Raw genomic sequence first — 18,547 nt, 5'->3', positions numbered from 1 at the left:
TGACAAACAGGGATGGAACTAGAGAGAAGCGGGGGTACTAATGGCACTACTACAATGGGATGGCAAGGATGCTAATATAGGTATCAATTATAAATCCATATAGCTGGGGTGCTGTGTACTTGTTATACAGAACTAGATTATATCAGTATAAAACTGACACTAATGTACACATATGAAGCACTCACATTCCGTTTGGGCCTTATTTGGGCTGATTAATAAAAGGATTGCTAGAAATTATTGCTGTTTAGGAGGTGGAGTTCGTATTTAAGATCAAATCTTTAATAGAAACTTATTAAAAACAATAGTCGGACATACACACACAGAAACAATTTTAAAACCACAGGGAAATAGCGGTTGAAGGTATTGTATGGTTAAGAGTCAGGAAGTATGACTTTATTCACGAAAATAGTACCCAATCAATTGGGCCTAGGATGTCAGTGTTAATCCATAGTCCAATTATGTGTGTATTTGGCTTTCACTTATAAAGTAACTTGAATGGCTATAGAGGAAATTCCAACCATATAATTCAGAAATTAATATAGGGTGTTTAAGAAGTGAACTAAATTACAGTTAACAATGGATAAATATATATATATATCTGAATAATTCTAATCAGTATCCACTTGTATAAAGGTTTAGAACTGTAATAAAATTTATCATCGATAGATATCTATATGTCTGAATAATTCCAATCAGTATATCTTAGTATTACTTATGAGTATAGTTCTTCAAGGATGAATAGGCTATAGTGATTTTCTGGAATAATAATTCACTATGTGTACTATACTCAATACCTAAATATCATATATAATCATTTTTGGTTAGTGTATCATATACTGGTGTACATTCTAAGGTATACCTTTAGGTATGAAGTGACTATCAATATATTATATACCAAATAGGTAGCAGTTATTAGTATTGCTTCATACTTGGGTGGTATTGATAGATTATTTATGATCCCACTATTTGACCACTCATATACTCGTATAATCAATATCGCAGATGTTAGGGGATAAGGCGTAATGTCTAATCCTTTAAAATATAGGTTTGAATGCTATAATTGAAGGTTTCTATTGTCAGCCATATAATATAAAGTTATAAATTAATATTGGCTAATATATGTAGGTTTAAGTGACTTTATTTTTAGGAGTCACTTCTTATATATATTCAATATTAAAGCATATTATGCAGTATAACTTTAAGTATAGAATCCCTATCAATTAGTCTCTGAAAAAAGGTAGCGTTCTAGTATAATCGTTTCTTGTGAGTATATTATATAGTAGTGCACGCTATGGGGTGCATCTATTAATTATGGAGTGGCTATCACTTAATTTTTATACAAAATGAGTAACGATTATTAGTAAGAGATTTTAATACGTATGTAGTACTAATGAATTGAATGTAATCTCACTGTAGGAACACCCATATATTCATACATTCAATGTAACCAGTGCCAAATAACTGGCAGTTAGTATTATCTGCCTTATAATGCAGAGTAGTTAGTATTAATTAACACTGGTTGATGTATACTAGCTGGAATAACTTTAATTTTCCTTGTAATCACTTCAAATAAAAATACCCTTTATCTGTTTATATTATATGGTATGGTATACCTTTAAATATGAAATGACTTATCAAAATACTTTGTCCTAAGTAGATAGCAATTATTAATATAGGTTAAATGCTGATACAGTAAGGATAAGCATATAAAGTATGATTGTCTGATCGTCCATACACTTGCATATATTTAGCGTCGCCAGTACAAGAGGATATGGCGTACTATCCGGTACTTTAAAGAGGGGTATAAAGTTTGTACTAATAGGTGTATCTGTTAGCAATTGTCCGCTAATATATATATATATATATTAAATCATTAGAGTCAGTGAGTATTAGCTATCGTTAGATGCCATTACAAGTTATATAAGCTGCTGCAATAGTTTACCGGTATATTCTATACACTTAAACTTTAACCCCTCTTAATGGTAGAGCGTCACTGTTTTAGATGCTATGCTCATTAGTCAGAGTGTAAGGTTATAGTTACTATCGGTCAGATTTTAACAACAAGGTAACTGTATGATATCAACCATAAGATGCTAATGCATCATTATCTAAGTAAAGCCGTTGTTAATTAAACCACTATTCTTTCCCTGCAAAAGCTAAAATTACATGACAACAAAAATTAACCTGTCCCTGACATGTTTCGCCACAATTAGCTTTTTCAAAGGGTCTGGATGGAGGGATGGAACTAGAGCTGCGGAATCTGTTGGTGCTCTACAAATAACCGATAATAATAATGGAAATATGTATTAACATTTAATGCAGCAGACTTCTGTTTGCGTTCATATATATATATATATCATATCATTTTCCATATCAGCAAATTATGTCTTAAATTTTCTTTAGACCAGAGCTGGACAAATTTGTTCACAATCTAGGAGTCAGCCCATACATTTTCTGTGTTACTCCACATTTAGAATATTCTGATGCAGTAATAATAACACGGCAGATAAGAACCATAGGATTAACAAGTGTACCTATTATAAGATTGAAGGTTTGCATTGTTCTCCCCTTGCAGTAGATATCACAAATCTCTGCCAGTCACAAACTCAAGCTAATGTAATTTATAGCTGAGTAGGTTTATTATTTTCAATGTACCCTTCCTTGCCCTCTGGTTTCAAGGTGCTCATGTACTAAGTATTAATTACTTTCTGTTATCTAATTAAAATTGATTTGTTCTATACTAACCTCACTAACAGAACATTACTGCCTGTTCCACAACCTATCTGCTTTATGATCTTGTATTAGTGATGTAAAGAGTGGGACATGAACTTATACATTTCTCACTAGACAGATATGATGCGCTGGTTTCAAAGCCAGCCTCTGAATTTCTCCTTGGAACTATTTGTCTTATAAGCAGCTGGTTACACATTGAAAAGGCATTAACTCATTATACTTGCTTTTAATACACGTCATTTTCCTTCACACACCGAGTTTCTCCACTAGTAAATACAGATCAAGTTTGATTTATTTATATTTTGTTATCACACCATCTTTGTATTTGTTTAGCAGTGTGTATGGGAGCATTATAATCCTGGACTATAGATAAATTATGGGATTCACCTGGTCAAGTAAAATTGCCTTATTTATTTGTCCGTTATACAGTCTTACATAATAACCATCAGAGATAATATGTCCCCCATGATGAGTGCCAAAACCTTTATGGATCCACCATCATATTTAAAAAGCTGGAAAAAGCTTTTTGGGTTCAAACCAACCTTTGACTTTACCAAAATAAATACATTCAGGTGCAAGAAGTAAGGTAAATAAAGACTCAAACTATATTACTTTTTTCCATTCCTCGGGGGATCCCATTTTGTGCTCCTCATACCAGATTATTTGCCCTATGTGCACTGTCCTTGGAAATAAATGGGGTGTTTTTGCTTTTTTTAATATCAGCCCTGTCATAAGATTCTAGATTCGTTACCTCAGAACATATAGTTTTTGTTAAGATTGGCTGCTTATACAAGTATGTGGTATTTGTTATACTGTAGAGCTTTATTTATCATGTAAAATGTCCATCTATCCCTCTCACAGAACTCTAAGTGACACATTACATAATTTTGGCAGTTTTAGGACTAGCACTTGCAATTTAGGTACTGACTAGTTGACTCATAATGCTTTGAAAAGACAGAAACAATATGAAGCATTTTTGCAATTTACCTGCATTTTCATTTTGTCTAATTAAAACTTTTCACTGCTTTATTGATATCTTTTAAATATGAACTTGACCTACAGCCAATACAGCCTAGGCCGCATATCTGCACATTTGCATGTCATGTATGTTCTCAGTTACACCAAAATAAAATTCCAGGGAGATTTCCAGGGAATATAGGCTTCCATGACAAACGATTTTGACAACATTTGTCAACACATTTTTCAGAGCTGGGATGAGATACAAATATGCCAGGCATTTCTACTGCCCCCCCTCCCGATGTAAAAGGGTGGGAGATATGGGGATTACAATACCCATGTGTCACTTAATACACCAAGGGAAGCTGACTCTGGTCAGACTTATAGGGAGAGGCAGGGGAACGCTTTACACCTTGGTTTAAAGGGACACTGAACCCACATTTTTTCTTTTGTAATTCAGAAAGAGCATGCAATTTTAAGCAACTTTCTAATTTGCTCCTATTATCAATTTTTCTTTGTTCTCTTGCTATCATTATTTGAAAAAGAAGGCATCTAAGCTTTTTTTTGGTTTCAGTGCTCTGGACAGCACTTTTTTATTGGTGGATGAATTTATCCACCAATCAGCAAGGACAACCCAGGTTGTTCACCAAAAATGGTCCGGCATCTAAACTTACATTCTTGCATTTCAAATAAAGATACCAAGAGAATGAAGAAAATTTGATAATAGGAGTAAATTAGAGAGTTGCTTAAAATTTCATGCTCAATCTGAATCATGAAAGAAATTTTTTGGGTACAGTGTCCCTTTATAAACTTAAAGGGACAGTCAACACCAGAATTTTTGTTGTTCGTTATTGATAGATAATCCCTTTATTACCCATTCCCCAGTTTTTCATAACCAACATTATTATATTAATATACGTTTTACCTCTGTGATTAACTTGTATCTAAGTATCTTCTGACAGCCCCTTGATCACATGACATTTAATTTATTATCTATTGACTTTCATTTTAGCCTATTAGTGCAGTGTCTGCCACAATCCATGGGCATGATCACAATGTTATCTATATGGATCAAATGAACTAGCTCTCCCCCTTTGTAAAAAGCAAATAAAAAAGCATGTGATAAGAGGCGGCCTTCAAGGGTTTAGAAATTATCATATGAGCCTTCCTAGGTTTAGCTTTCAACTAAAAATACCAAGATTTACAAAGTAAAATTGATGATAAAAGTAAATTAGAAAGTTGTTGAAAATTGCATGCCTTATTTGAAACATGAAAGTTTTTTTTTAACTTGACTGTCCCTTTAACTACAGAACTTTTTGTGCACCTCCCTAGACTGCCATGATTACTTGAAGTCCCTGACCCCTTTCGATCATTTACAAATACACCTCTCAAGGGCACTCCTGCCACCTCTTGTAAAACTGTTGCTGAAGTGTATTAGTCGTTCTCTCCCCCCACTTACACCAGATCCTGGAATAGCGAATTGGGTCAAGTTTTAGTGGAAGGAGTGGTGTAGAAATTTTGAAAGTACTAGGAAGTATCTTCATTACCTCATCTCCTAAAACTAAATGTTAAAATTGTCCTTAGATGGTATATGACTAGCCTCAGGACACTATACCTGAGGGCAACCGGTACTTGAAGGATGAAGAAATTTGCTTCAAGGGACATGAAAATCAAATTTTTTCTTTCATGATTCTAATAGAAATAAATTGCAAAGTTGTTTAAAATTGTAAGTTCTATTAACTAATTTGCTTTATTCTCTTGCTATCCTTTGCTGAAGAAGAAGCAATCACTACTGGGAGCTGGCTGAACACATATGGTGAGCCAATACCATGAGGCATGTATAAGCAACCACCAATCAGAAGCTCCTGAGCCTACCTAGGTATCCTTTTCAACAAAGGATACCAAAAGAACAAAACACTAGATAACAGAAGTAAATCACATGCTCTATCTGAATCATGAAAGAAAAAAATGTGGGTTTCATGTCCCACTCATATTTGGGGGGTTGCTCTGTTACAATAGTTCTGGAAGCAAATAGAGAGTTTTTGAGATGAGTCTAGGAAACCAATTCACATCGACACCTACTATAGCACTATTTAGCATGGGCATACAGTAAAGTACCCTTTGTAAAATCAGATACACTTACACAAAGAGGCCTGAACAGCTCTGAATGGTTCATCTATAGAAACTGGAAATAGCAATGTATTCTAACCCTGCAACAATGTTCAGACAGGACAAAAAAAAAACAGTTTTCTTTAGAGAAAGGAAGTTACTACAAAAGACAAAAACTAAATCAATGTGAAATTCTGTTTGAGCAACTAATAACTACAGGCAACACCACAATCATCAAATTTCCCTGACCGACTTAAATGGACAGTTCACCCAAAAACTTTCTCCCCTTTAAATTATTCCCAATGATCCTTTTTACTTGCTAGAGTGTATTCAATTGGTTGCAAGTAGCTCCTTTACTCATAGTTAAGCATTTGAAATAGCTGATTTAGCTTGTGGTTTCCCAACCTATACTGAAAGTTTTGATACTGGCGTATACGCTATTGACAAGCCTAAGTAAACACAGCCAGCAGAAGAGATTACACCCTCAGTGGGGGGCATGATAGTTAAGTAATAAAATGATAATTTTCCATTGTTCTCTCTATGTATTGAGCTTTGGTGTTCCAGACATATATAAGATAAGGAAGCAAGTCTGTTTACATAAAAGTGATAACATAATGAGATCTGATATTACCTGAAGCTCAACCCATTGTAATAGGCTGTGGTTTCAAAGCACAAAACCAGCTACTTCAGATACACAAATAAAACCGAAAATGCAATTTCTCAAATATTTTATACTCTGCAGTTGGTATAACAAGTAATTTAAAATACATTTATGGAAAAACAATTTTACAGTGTACTGTCCCTTTAAATTGTCCTTAGTTAACCCCGTTCTGACTCAGGTAACCCCATTCCCTCCATATTCCTCACTCTTTTCTCATTATTAAAAAAAAAAAAAACAACACCTTGAATGCTTTAATTTTTTATTTTCTGCATAGAATGTAAGCCCCTTTTGTTATGATGTGTCAAAAGGCAAAGTGATTCAGATTTATTGGCATATTTTTGCACACTAGTTTTTTAATGGCATATTTGATTGCATGATTTGCTTTTACCTGACACCTCCTAACAAAACAGGATAGAGATAGATTACATGTCTGATGTGAGCCAGGCTAAGGTCGTTTGTTATGCATCTAAGTTCTAATATGTGATTATAAAATAAAAAAAAAAAAAAAAAAACACATTTTAAATGCTTTAATTTTTTTTTATTGAGAACATTTTATTTGATGCATAGAATGAAAGCCCCTTTTGTTATGATGTGTCAAAAGGCAAAGTGATTCAGATTTATTGGCATATTTTTGCACACTGTTTTTAAATGGCATATTTGATTGCATGATTTGTTTATACCCGACACCTCCTAAGTTAACAAAACAGGTAGAGATAGGTTACAGCTCTGATGTGAGCCAGACTCAGCACACCTGTGAATGGGTGTGGTCTGAGAAAGGCAGGCAGAGCTGATGGCTATAAATATTGTGTACAGCATTTTGCTAGGCTACTCCAACTTGCTTTGACATATATTGATTTTATGCTCGAGAAAAACTTGTTTTGCCGAAACGCGTTGAGCTATATTTTAATAAAATCTGAAGATACCCTTGTGATGGTTTTAATAAAAGGCTGAATTAAAACTGAAATCCTGCGAGTATGACCTGTTTGTTTGCCTACCATTTTATTTGAAACGTACTACACCATTGTGAGCTTTTTTTTTTGGAGGTGAAAGAAGGTAGGTTTCACAAAGAAAAAGAGCAGCTTGCATCCCCTGAGGTGAAACAGCACCATATTTCTTACTCCTCATAAGTTAATTTGTGACTGAAAAGTTTTAATCTGATAAAGAAAAAAAAATCGATGTATCACCTTGTCTGCCCGCCATGGCGTTCTGTATTCATTCATCTATTTAAAATTATTGTTCTTGTCTTTGATAACATATACTACATATTGTATTTTTAGCATTTTTTCGATACAATGTTTATGATTTTATCCCTGTGTTTGTCACCTAATAGGTTCTTAATGTCTAATACATTGAAGGTTAACCTACGCAATACAGTGTTGTGGAAGCTGGTCCCTTCCTTGAAAGGTGACTGGTCAGTGGTCACGGTGGTACAGTCCTATTGTGTTTTAAAAGGCAGAAGCGGGCCTACATCCAACACACTATCTTTGAGAAAGCGCCGTAAAGGCGTGAAATGCGTCAGATGATGTAGGTCGTGTTCCATAGTTTCCTACACTCCTCTGTTTAAGTCTTCTGAACTATGTAAGTTTTAAATAATAATTCTGACCATTTTTATTCTTGAAATTGTGCTTTTTGGTACTGTTGCCTTGAGCTTTTGAATCCTGCACATAAGTTTTGTGGATAACATAATTTATGTAAGAATTTACCTGATAATTTCATTTCTTTCATATTGGCAAGAGTCCATGAGCTAGTGACATATGGGATATACAATCCTACCAGGAGGGGCAAAGTTTCCCAAACCTCAAAATGCCTATAAATACACCCCTCACCACACCCACAATTCAGTTTAACGAATAGACAAGCAGTGGGGTGATAAATAAAGGAGTAGAAAGCATCAACAAAGAAAATTTGGAAATAATTGTGCTTTACACAAAAAAATCATAACCACCATAAAAAGGGTGGGCCTCATGGACTCTTGCCAATATGAAAGAAATGAATTTATCAGGTAAATTCTTACATAAATTATGTTTTCTTTCATGTAATTGGCAAGAGTCCATGAGCTAGTGACATATGGGATATCAATACCCAAGATGTGGAGTCTTCCACTCAAGAGTCACTAGAGAGGGAGGGAATAAAACAAAAATAGCCATATTCCACTGAGAAAATAATCCACAACCCAAAAATAAGTTTATTTTCACTTTTGAACGAAAAAAAATTAAATCAAAAAGCAGAAGAATCAAACTGAAACAGCTGCCTGAAGAATTTTTCTACCAAAAACTGCTTCCGAAGAAGCAAATACATCAAAAATGGTAGAATTTAGTAAATGTATGCAAAGAGGACCAAGTGGCTGCTTTGCAAATCTGATCAACTGAAGCTTCATTCTTAAAAGCCCATGAAATGGAGACTGATCTAGTAGAATGAGCTGTAATTCTCTGAGGCGGGGTTTGACCCGACTCCAAATAAGCTTGATGAATCAAAAGTTTCAACCAAGAAGCCAAGGAAATAGCAGAAGCTTTCTGACCTTTCCTAGGACCAGAAAATAAAACAAATAGACTAGAAGTCTTCCTGAAATTTTTAGTAGCTTCCACATTCCACAATATTTCAAAGCTCTTACCACATCCAAAGAATGTAAGGATCTCTCCAAAGAATTCTTAGGATTAGGACATAAAGAAGGGACAACAATTTCTCTACTAATGTTGTTAGAATTCACAACTTTAGGTAAAAATTGAAAAGAAGTCCGCAAGACTGTCTTATCCTGATGAAAAATCAGAAAAGGAGACTCACAAGAAAGAGCAGATAGCTCAGAAACTCTTCTATCAGAAGAGATAGCCAAAAGGAACAACACTTTCAAGAAAGTAGTTTAATGTCCAAAGAATGCATAGGTTCAAATGGAGGAGCCTGTAAAGCCCTCAGAACCAAATTAAGACTCCAAGGAGGAGAAATTGACTTAATGACAGGCTTAATACGAACTAAAGCCTGTACAAAACAGCGTATATCAGGAAGTATAGCAATCTTTCTGTGAAATAAAACAGAAAGAGCGGAGATTTGTCCTTTCAAGGAACTTGCAGACAAACCCTTATCCAAACCATCCTGAAGAAACTGCAAAATTCTAGGAATTCTAAAAGAATGCCAGGAGAATTTATGAGAAGAACACCATGAAATGTAAGTCTTCCAAACTCTATAATAAATCTTTCTAGAGACAGATTTACGAGATTGTAACATAGTATTAATCACTGAATCAGAGAAACCTCTATGACTTAGAACTAAGCGTTCAATTTCCATACCTTCAAATTTAATGATTTGAGATCCTGATGGAAAAACGGACCTTGAGATAGTAGGTCCGGCCGTAACGGAATTGGCCAAGGCGGGCAACTGGACATCCGAACCAGATCCGCATACCAAAACCTGTGTGGCCATGCTGGAGCCACCAGCAACACAAAAGACTGTTCCATGATGATTTTGGAAATCACTCTTGGAAGGAGAACTAGAGGCGGGAAGATGTAAGCAGGTTGATAACACCAAGGAAGTGTCATCGCATCCACTGCTTCCGCCTGAACATCCCTGGACCTGGACAGGTATCTGGGAAGTTTCTTGTTTAGATGAGAGGCCATGAGATCTATCTCTGGAAGCCCCCACATCTAAACAATCTGAAAAAACACATCTGGATGGAGAGACCACTCCCCTGGATGTAAAGGCTGGCGGCTGAGATAATCCGCCTCCCAATTGTCTACACCTGGGATATGTACCGCAGAGATTAGACAGGAGCTGGATTCCGCCCAAGCAAGTATCTGAGATACTTCTTTCATAGCTTGGGGACTGTGAGTCCCACCCTGATGATTGACATAAGCCACAGTTGTGATATTGTCCGTCTGAAAACAAATGAACGGTTCTCTCTTTAGTAGAGGCCAGAACTGAAGAGCCCTGAGAATTGCACGGAGTTCTAAAATATTTATTGGTAATCTCGCCTCTTGAGATTTCCAAACCCCTTGTGCTGTCAGAGACCCCCAAACAGCTCCCCAACCTGAAAGACTCGCATCTGTTGTGATCACAGTCCAGGTTGGGTGAACAAAAGAAGCCCCTTGAACCAAACGATGGTGATCTATCCACCCTGTCAGAGAGTGTCGTACATTGGGATTCATGGATATTAATTGTGATATTTTTGTATAATCCCTGCACCATTGATTCAGCATACAAAGCTGTAGAGGTCTCATGTGAAAACAAGCAAAGGGGATTGCGTCCGATGCTGCAGTCATGAGACCTAAAACTTCCATGCACATAGCCACTGAAGGGAATGACTGAGACTGAAGGAGCCGACATGCTGCGACCAATTTTAAACGTCTCTTGTCTGTTAGAGACAGAGTCATGGACACTGAATCTATCTGGAAGCCTAAAAAGGTGACCCTTGTCTGAGGAATCAAGAAACTTTTTAGTAAATTGATCCTCCAACCATGTTTCCGAAGAAACAACACTAGTTGATTCGTGTGAGATTCTGCAGTATGTAAAGACAGAGCTAGTACCAAGATATCGTCCAAATAAGGAAACACTGCAATACCCTGTTCTCTTATTACAGATAGTAGGGCACCCAGAACCTTTGAAAAGATTCTTGGAGCTGTTGCTAGGCCAAATGGAAGAGCAACAAATTGGTAATGCTTGTCTAGAAAAGAGAATCTCAGAAACTGATAGTGTTCTGGATGAATCGGAATATGAAGGTATGCATCCTGCAAGTCTATTGTGGACATATAATATCCTTGCTGAACAAAAGGCAGAATAGTCCTTATAGTCACCATCTTGAAAGTTGGTACTCTTACATAACGATTAAAAAATGTTTAGATCCAGAACTTGTCTGAACAAATTTTCTTTCTTTGGTACAATGAATAGGTTTGAATAAAACCCCAAACCTTGTTCCTGAGGAGGAACTGGCATGATTACCCATGAAGACTCAAGGTCTGAAACACACTTCAGAAAAGCCTGAGCTTTTACTGGATTTACAGGAATGCGTGAGAGAAAAAATCTTCTCACACGAGGTCTTACTCTGAATCCTATTCGATACCCTTGAGAGGCAATGCTCTGAATCCAATGATTTTGGACAGATTTTATCCAAAAATCCTTGAAAAACCTTAATCTGCCCCCTACCAGCTGAGCTGGAATGAGGGCCGCACCTTCATGCGAACTTAGGGGCAGACTTTGGTTTCCTAAATGGCTTAGATTTATTCAAATTTGAGGAAGGCTTCCAACTGGAAGCAGATTCCTTCGGAGGAGGATTGAGTTTTTGTTCCTTATTCTGACGAAAGGAACGAAAACGGTTAGAAGCCTTAGATTTACCCTTAGGTTTTTTATCCTGAGGCAAAAAAACTCCTTTTCCTCCAGTGATAGTTGAAATAATAGAATCCAACTGAGAACCAAATAAATTATTACCTTGGAAAGAAAGAGATAGTAATCTAGATTTAGATGTCATATCAGCATTCCAAGATTTAAGCCACAAAGCTCTTCTAGCTAATATAGCTAAAGACATGGATATAACATCAATTTTGATAATATCAAAAATGGCATCACAAATAAAATGATTAGCATGTTGCAGTAAGCGAACAATGCTAGAAATGTCAGAATCCAATTCATGTTGCGCTAAATTTTCCAACCAGAAAGTTGATGCAGCCGCAACATCACCCAAAGAAATAGCAGGTCTGAGAAGATGACCTGAATATAAATAGGCCTTCCTTAGATAAGATTCAAGCTTCCTATCTAAAGGATCCTTAAAGGAAGTGCTATCTTCCATAGGAATAGTGGTACGTTTAGCAAGAGTAGAAATAGCCCCATCAACTTTGGGGATCTTTTCCCAAAACTCTATAGATTTTGCTGGTAAAGGATACAATCTCTTAAAACTTAAAGAAGGAATAAAAGGAAGTACCTGGCTTATTCCATTCCTTAGAAATCATATCAGAAATAGCCTCAGGAATGGGAAAAACACCTGGGGAAACCACAGGAGGTTTAAAAAAAAGCATTTAAACGTTTATTAGACTGAACGTCAATAGGACTGGTTACCTCAATATCCAAAGTAATCAACACTTCTTTTAATAAAGAACGCATATACTCTTATTTTAAATAAATAAGTAGATTTGTCAGTGTCAATTCATGAGGAAGGATCTTCTGTTTCAGATAGATCCTCATCAGAAGAGGATGAATTATTATGTTGTTGGTCATTTGAAATTTCATCAGCTAAATGAGAAGTTTTAAAAGACCTTTTACGTTTATTAGAAGGTGGAAATGCAGACAAAGCCTTCATAATAGATTCAGAAACAAATTCTTTAAAATTTACAGGTATATCATGCACATTAGAAGTTGAAGGAACTGCAACTGGCAATGTACTATTACTGATAGAAACACTATCTGCATGTAAAAGTTTATCATGACAACTATTACAAATGACATTCGGTGGAATAATTTCTACAATTTTACAACAAATGCACTTAGCTTTTGTAGAACCCATGTCAGGCAGCAATGTTCCAGCAGAAACTTTAGAGGCAAGATCAGATTGGGACATCTTGCTCAATGTAAGAGAAAAAACAACATATAAAGCAAAATTATCTATTTCCTTAAATGACAGTTTCAGGAATGGGAAAAAAATGCAAAAGCATAGGCCTCTTGATAGAAAAGAAAGCAGGAGGCAAACAACAATGGGGTATTGAAATAATGAAGAAAAAATTGGCGCCAAGTATGACGCACAACGTAACGTAAACTTTTTTTGCATAAAAAATGACCGGAAATGACACACTTGCGTCACTAAAGACGCTGCCGTGTGAAAGGTTTCGTCGTCACGTATGACGCCGGAAATGACGAAGTTGCGTCCAAAACGTAATTTCCTGCGCCAAAAAAGTTTGCGCCAAAAATGACGTAATAAAGTCTAACATTTGACGCACCCGCGGGCCTAATACCCGCAAATGCAAAAAGTAGTCAAATTGAAAAAGACTAAACCCCAGGTAAGAAATAAATTTCTTTAAGTGTTTATATTCCCAAATATGAAACTGACAGTCTGCAGAAGGAAATACATGAACCTGACTCATGGCAAATATAAGTACAATACATATATTTAGAACTTTATATAATTTGCATAAAGTGCCAAACCATAGCTTAGAGTGTCTTAAGTAAATGAAAACATACTTACCAAAAGACACCCATCCACATATAGCAGATAGCCAAACCAGTACTAAAACAGTTCTTAGTAGAGGTAATGGTAAATTTGAGAGTATATCGTCGATCTGAAAAGGGAGGTAGGAGATGAATCTCTACGACCGATAACAGAGAACCCATGAAAAAGACCCCCGTTAGAGAAATCATCGTATTCAATAGGTGATACTCCCTTCACGTCCCTCTGACATTCGCTGTACTCTGAGAGGAATCGGGCTTCAACAATGCTGAGAAGCGCATATCAACGTAGAAATCTTAGCACAAACTTACTTCACCACCTCCATAGGAGGCAAAGTTTCTAAAACTGAATTGTGGGTGTGGTGAGGGGTGTATTTATAGGCATTTTGAGGTTTGGGAAACTTTGCCCCTCCTGGTAGGATTGTATATCCCATATGTCACTAGCTCATGGACTCTTGCCAATTACATGAAAGAAAACTAATTTTTCTTATGTTATACACATGCTGTGGTTGGCGTGTCTACGGCTGTCGAAACACCAGCCGCTTTATCCTCAACTAAGCGGGTGATAAACTTTTGTTCTATAGGAGCCTCAATCTCCTTTACTTTTTAATGGCAAAGCTTAAATATATGGCATTTGATTAATTAAGGTTTACCATCACTTTAAGGTGAAAACCTAACTCTGAGAGCAAGGACTAGACCAGTGATGGCAAACCTTGGCCAGATGTTTCAGAACTACATTTCCCATGATGCTCGACTGAACTTCAGAAAGCCTAAGCATCATGGGAAATGTAGTTCTGAAACATCTAGAGTGCCAAGGTTCGCCATCACTGGACTAAACAGTTGCAAGTCTGCACACAATAATAGCATATGAGTATGGAGAGGTGGAGATACAATTTTGATGAAAATTGGCACAAATGTTTCCTTTAAAATTGATTCAGCTATTTGAATATTTTAATAATTTTTTGTAGAAATCTTCAATTTAACGTGAAAATATTTCAGTGTTACATATAGGTATCGTATTTGAATAAGGATTTTAAAATAATTCTAGTACATTATAAGAATCAATATTTAAATACTAATATAATTGAATGTTACATTTAAAAATGATAAAGATTTTTTTTTATAAACTGATTGACAAACATTTGTCAAACAGTGAATATTTTTTTAAAGTAACAAATGCATTCAATATTGATAATATTTAGCAAATGTACCAAAACATTTACTCAAGCCTAGTAATAGCAAACACAGAGCCAACTGTTTTAGACCAGTACTGCAGATAAAAGATCAAGATTAACTAAACAGCACTTCTGGAATAGACTGAAAGACAGGTTTAGCCTCAAGCACAGGATATTAGAAAGGACTGCAAAATAAAGGCACATGAAAAACAGAAACAGGGATCTAAAAGTCTTCATACAACTTATGTTTATGCACTGAAACACATTAGGCTGATTTATTGCTGGCTGTCTAAACAAAAGCAGGGGGGAAGACATAATAGATAATGACTACTGAAAAATATTGCCAACAATCTGCCATGCAGAAGAAATGGTTCTTAATACTGTAATTGTTCTAGAAAACAACGAGAAAACAACAAAACAGAATAAGGGGACTCTGGATTTTAAAGCCACAGAACACATAAATCCTCAGTCTCCCTGCAGCTCTATGAGCTCATGGTTCTAACTAGATATCCTATTTAAAAAGGTATTTCTAACACACATTGGAGGTTCCCCCCTCCATTCAACATTTATAGAAGGAGGTGGAAAACTTTTGGGACTCAAATTATTTTAAATTCATTACAAGTGATACTTAAAGGGATATAAAACCCACATTGTTTATAGAGCATGAGATTTTAAACAACTTTCTAATTTACTTCTATTATCATTTTCCCTGTTTTCTTTGTATCTTTAGTTTAAAAGCGGGGGGCATAAGCTCGGGAGCCTGCCCATTTCTGGAGCACTATATGGCAGCAGTTTTGCAAGTATGTTATCCATTTGTAAGAGCACTAGATGACAGCACTACTTCCTGCCATATAGTGCTCTAGACACCTACCTATGTATCCATTCAACAAAGAATATCATGGAAAATAAGCACATTTGATAATAGAAGTAAATTAGAAACATTTTTAAATTGTATGCTCTGTCTGAATCACAAAAGAAAAACATGTTGGTTTCATATCTCTTTGATAAGTTAAGACACAACAGTAAAATCAGACTAGCTCTGTTCCAAATAGCTATAAATAAGGGGAAATTGTTAATAGCCAGATCCTGGAAGTCCAGTGAGGAACTTCTCAAAAAAGTATAGTTACTATAAAAAGCAAATAATGGACTAATGTCATGGTATTTATTTCTATTTGGGATCAATACAATGTAATTCAGTTACAAAGCAGTCAGAGTACAAAGACAATATAAGCTGTGCAAGAGAAGGACTTTTTTCCCCCATTCCCCTCACCTTGCAGTTATCTACTAATTTGTCAATGCTTTCCCTATCTGAAAAATGTGCTGAAACCTACATATGTGGGAATAAGTTAGGCCTTATCTACTGCATGCCTGTACTGTAGTATGGTTTGTAAAGGCTCGAGCAGGAATCAGATCAGAACTACATCTGAAATAATACTTTGTAGTGCTCCTTTTAGTTTGCACTTCTAAATTATACAATTTATTTATAAATGTAACATCATATAAATCGCATTATACAGAATCAACAGATCAGAACATTCAGGGCTAGTAGATCAGCATTCAGTTTTCTTTGCTTCCCCCTTGTATGGATTGCCACATATTCACCATTATCTTTTTCTTTTTTTTTGTTTTAGGTTTCTAATAGTAATGACCCAAGCATAATACTGCGTAGCAAAGAGACTTACTAAAGTTTGTTATACTTTTTTGTAATGCAAATGTATACTTCCCACATTATTTTTTCTTTATCCGCACACTTTTTTAATATAGTGCTGCTCCTGTTGAATTAATTTAACAAACGAGGTCAACACCAATGACAAAATATAAATTTTACCTAGAAATAGTTTGTCATTTCTTCTCCTTGGCAGGGCTCCACCGGATGCACCAGTTGGCTTCTAGGAAAGAATAAAATCATAATTTTAACAGTGTGTTAAATTATTATAAAGACCCTATGGGTAAAATAACTAAAGTTATGGTTATTTAACAGCATCAACTAAAAGTTGTTCAGTTTAATTTTCCAGATAATTTCAATGTTTTTAGCAACACAATTGGGCATTTAGGGCCAGATTACAAGTGGCGCAGTTTTTAGCGCTTTTACTCAAGCAATAACACCACCAGAATATGCATGCATATTACACGTTAAAAATTAAACTTTTGCGCCCAAGCGAAACTTGACGCACAGTAACACATCTATACTTGTATATAAATTCATATAGATAAAAATGTATATATTTTACATTAACATTATCAGATATATATATTTCAAAATTTAAAAAAAATTCTATATGAAGAACATTAGAATGTAAACTATGCATTACACAATTCAGGTTTGCGTGCTGTAGATGCAACACAGTGTCATGTTAGCGCACATGAAGAATGAGTTATTTCATGGCACGTTATGTAATTATTAACTATAAAATATTAAAAACAAAACTAAATTTATACCTTATAAACTTTTTTCTTTCAGGAAGGTGAGAGTCCTCAAGCCTTGACGTGTGTGATTGAATTTCAGCCACTAGAGAAAGGCAAAGAACCTCAAACAACAAGAGCTTTTAGTCCCTCCCACCTCCCTGTACTACTCAGTTTAATGTATAGCAGAGCAGAGGAAATGAGAGACATAGGCAAGAAAGACAAAGCACGGTGTATAGAGTTGTAAATAAAAAACTAACATAAAAATAAAATTAAATTGGACAGGGTCTCGCAGACTCTTAACATCCTGAAAGAAAATAATTTATCAGGTAAGCATAAATTTTGTTTTCTCTCATATGATGGAGAGAGTCAGCGAGCGTGTGTGGGATTTAATACACAAGATATGGAGTCCGCAACAAGGAAATTGTGGGACAGAACCAGGCAGTTAGTTCCTATTTGCTAGACACTGCAGCCTGAAGTACTTTACTTCCAAAACTGTATTATAAAGATGTAAAAACATCAAAACGGTAAAATTTAGCAGAAGTATGTAAAGAAGACCATGTTGCAGCTTTTCAAATCTGTTCCAATAATGCTTCAGTTTTGAAAGCCCACAAAGTGGCAACTGATCTAGTGGATTGAGCTGTGATACGTTTAAGAGGTGACTTTCCCATCACCAAGTAAGCCTTCTGAATCACCTGTTTTAGACAAGAGGCCAAAGCGACTGTAGTAGCCTTTTGACCGACAAGGACCAGAATAATGTACAAATAAGTTTAAGCTCTGCCTGAAATCCTTAGTAGCCCGAAGATAAAACTTTAAAGGGACAGTATACACTCATTTTCATATAACTGCATGTAATAGACACTACTATAAAGAATAAGATGCACAGATACTGATATAAAAATCCAGTATAAAATGGTTTAAAAACGTAATTCGAAGCTTTCAGTTTAGCTCTGTTGAAAAGGCAGTTGGAAAGCCCACTGCAAGTGGGAAATAAGATACTCCTCCTTCTTTTGCATATGAAAAGACCCTTTACACAAACAGGAGCAAGCTGGAGAAGGTAGCTGACGGTATTCAAATAAAACTTTGGGGCTTGGTTAGGAAATCAGAGCAATGTTATTTAAAAATAAGCAAAATTATACATTTTTTTTAAAAAAAAAAAAACTTTATGGGCTTTATAAATAGATCATCTACAAAACATTTATGCAAAGAAAAAATGAGTATATAATGGCCCTTTAAGGTCCTTACCACATATAAGAATTAGAAGGATCTGGGCACAAATAATGAACAATAATTCCTTGGTTAATATTATCAGGAGAAATCTTAGGTAAGAAATCAAATTTGGTACAAAGCACAGCTTTGTCTTTGAGGAAAA

At 35.6% G+C, this 18,547-nt stretch overlaps 1 protein-coding gene across 1 annotated transcript in view; it reads right to left on the bottom strand.

The window, feature by feature from the left end:
* The window catches only part of USP13 (ubiquitin specific peptidase 13), a 342,814-nt gene that overhangs the window by 207,991 nt on the left and 116,276 nt on the right, over window positions 1-18,547 (bottom strand). The window contains exon 3 of the mRNA XM_053710167.1: window positions 16,601-16,661. Within this exon, the coding sequence (XP_053566142.1) occupies window positions 16,601-16,661 (61 nt within the window). The remainder of the gene's footprint in view (window positions 1-16,600; window positions 16,662-18,547) is intronic.

The sequence above is a fragment of the Bombina bombina genome, chromosome 4 (assembly GCF_027579735.1).
Source record: "Bombina bombina isolate aBomBom1 chromosome 4, aBomBom1.pri, whole genome shotgun sequence".
In the NCBI taxonomy this organism is placed as follows: Eukaryota; Metazoa; Chordata; class Amphibia; order Anura; family Bombinatoridae; genus Bombina; species Bombina bombina.
Note: the sequence above shows the minus strand (reverse complement) of the source record. Positions and strands in the feature narration are given on the sequence as shown.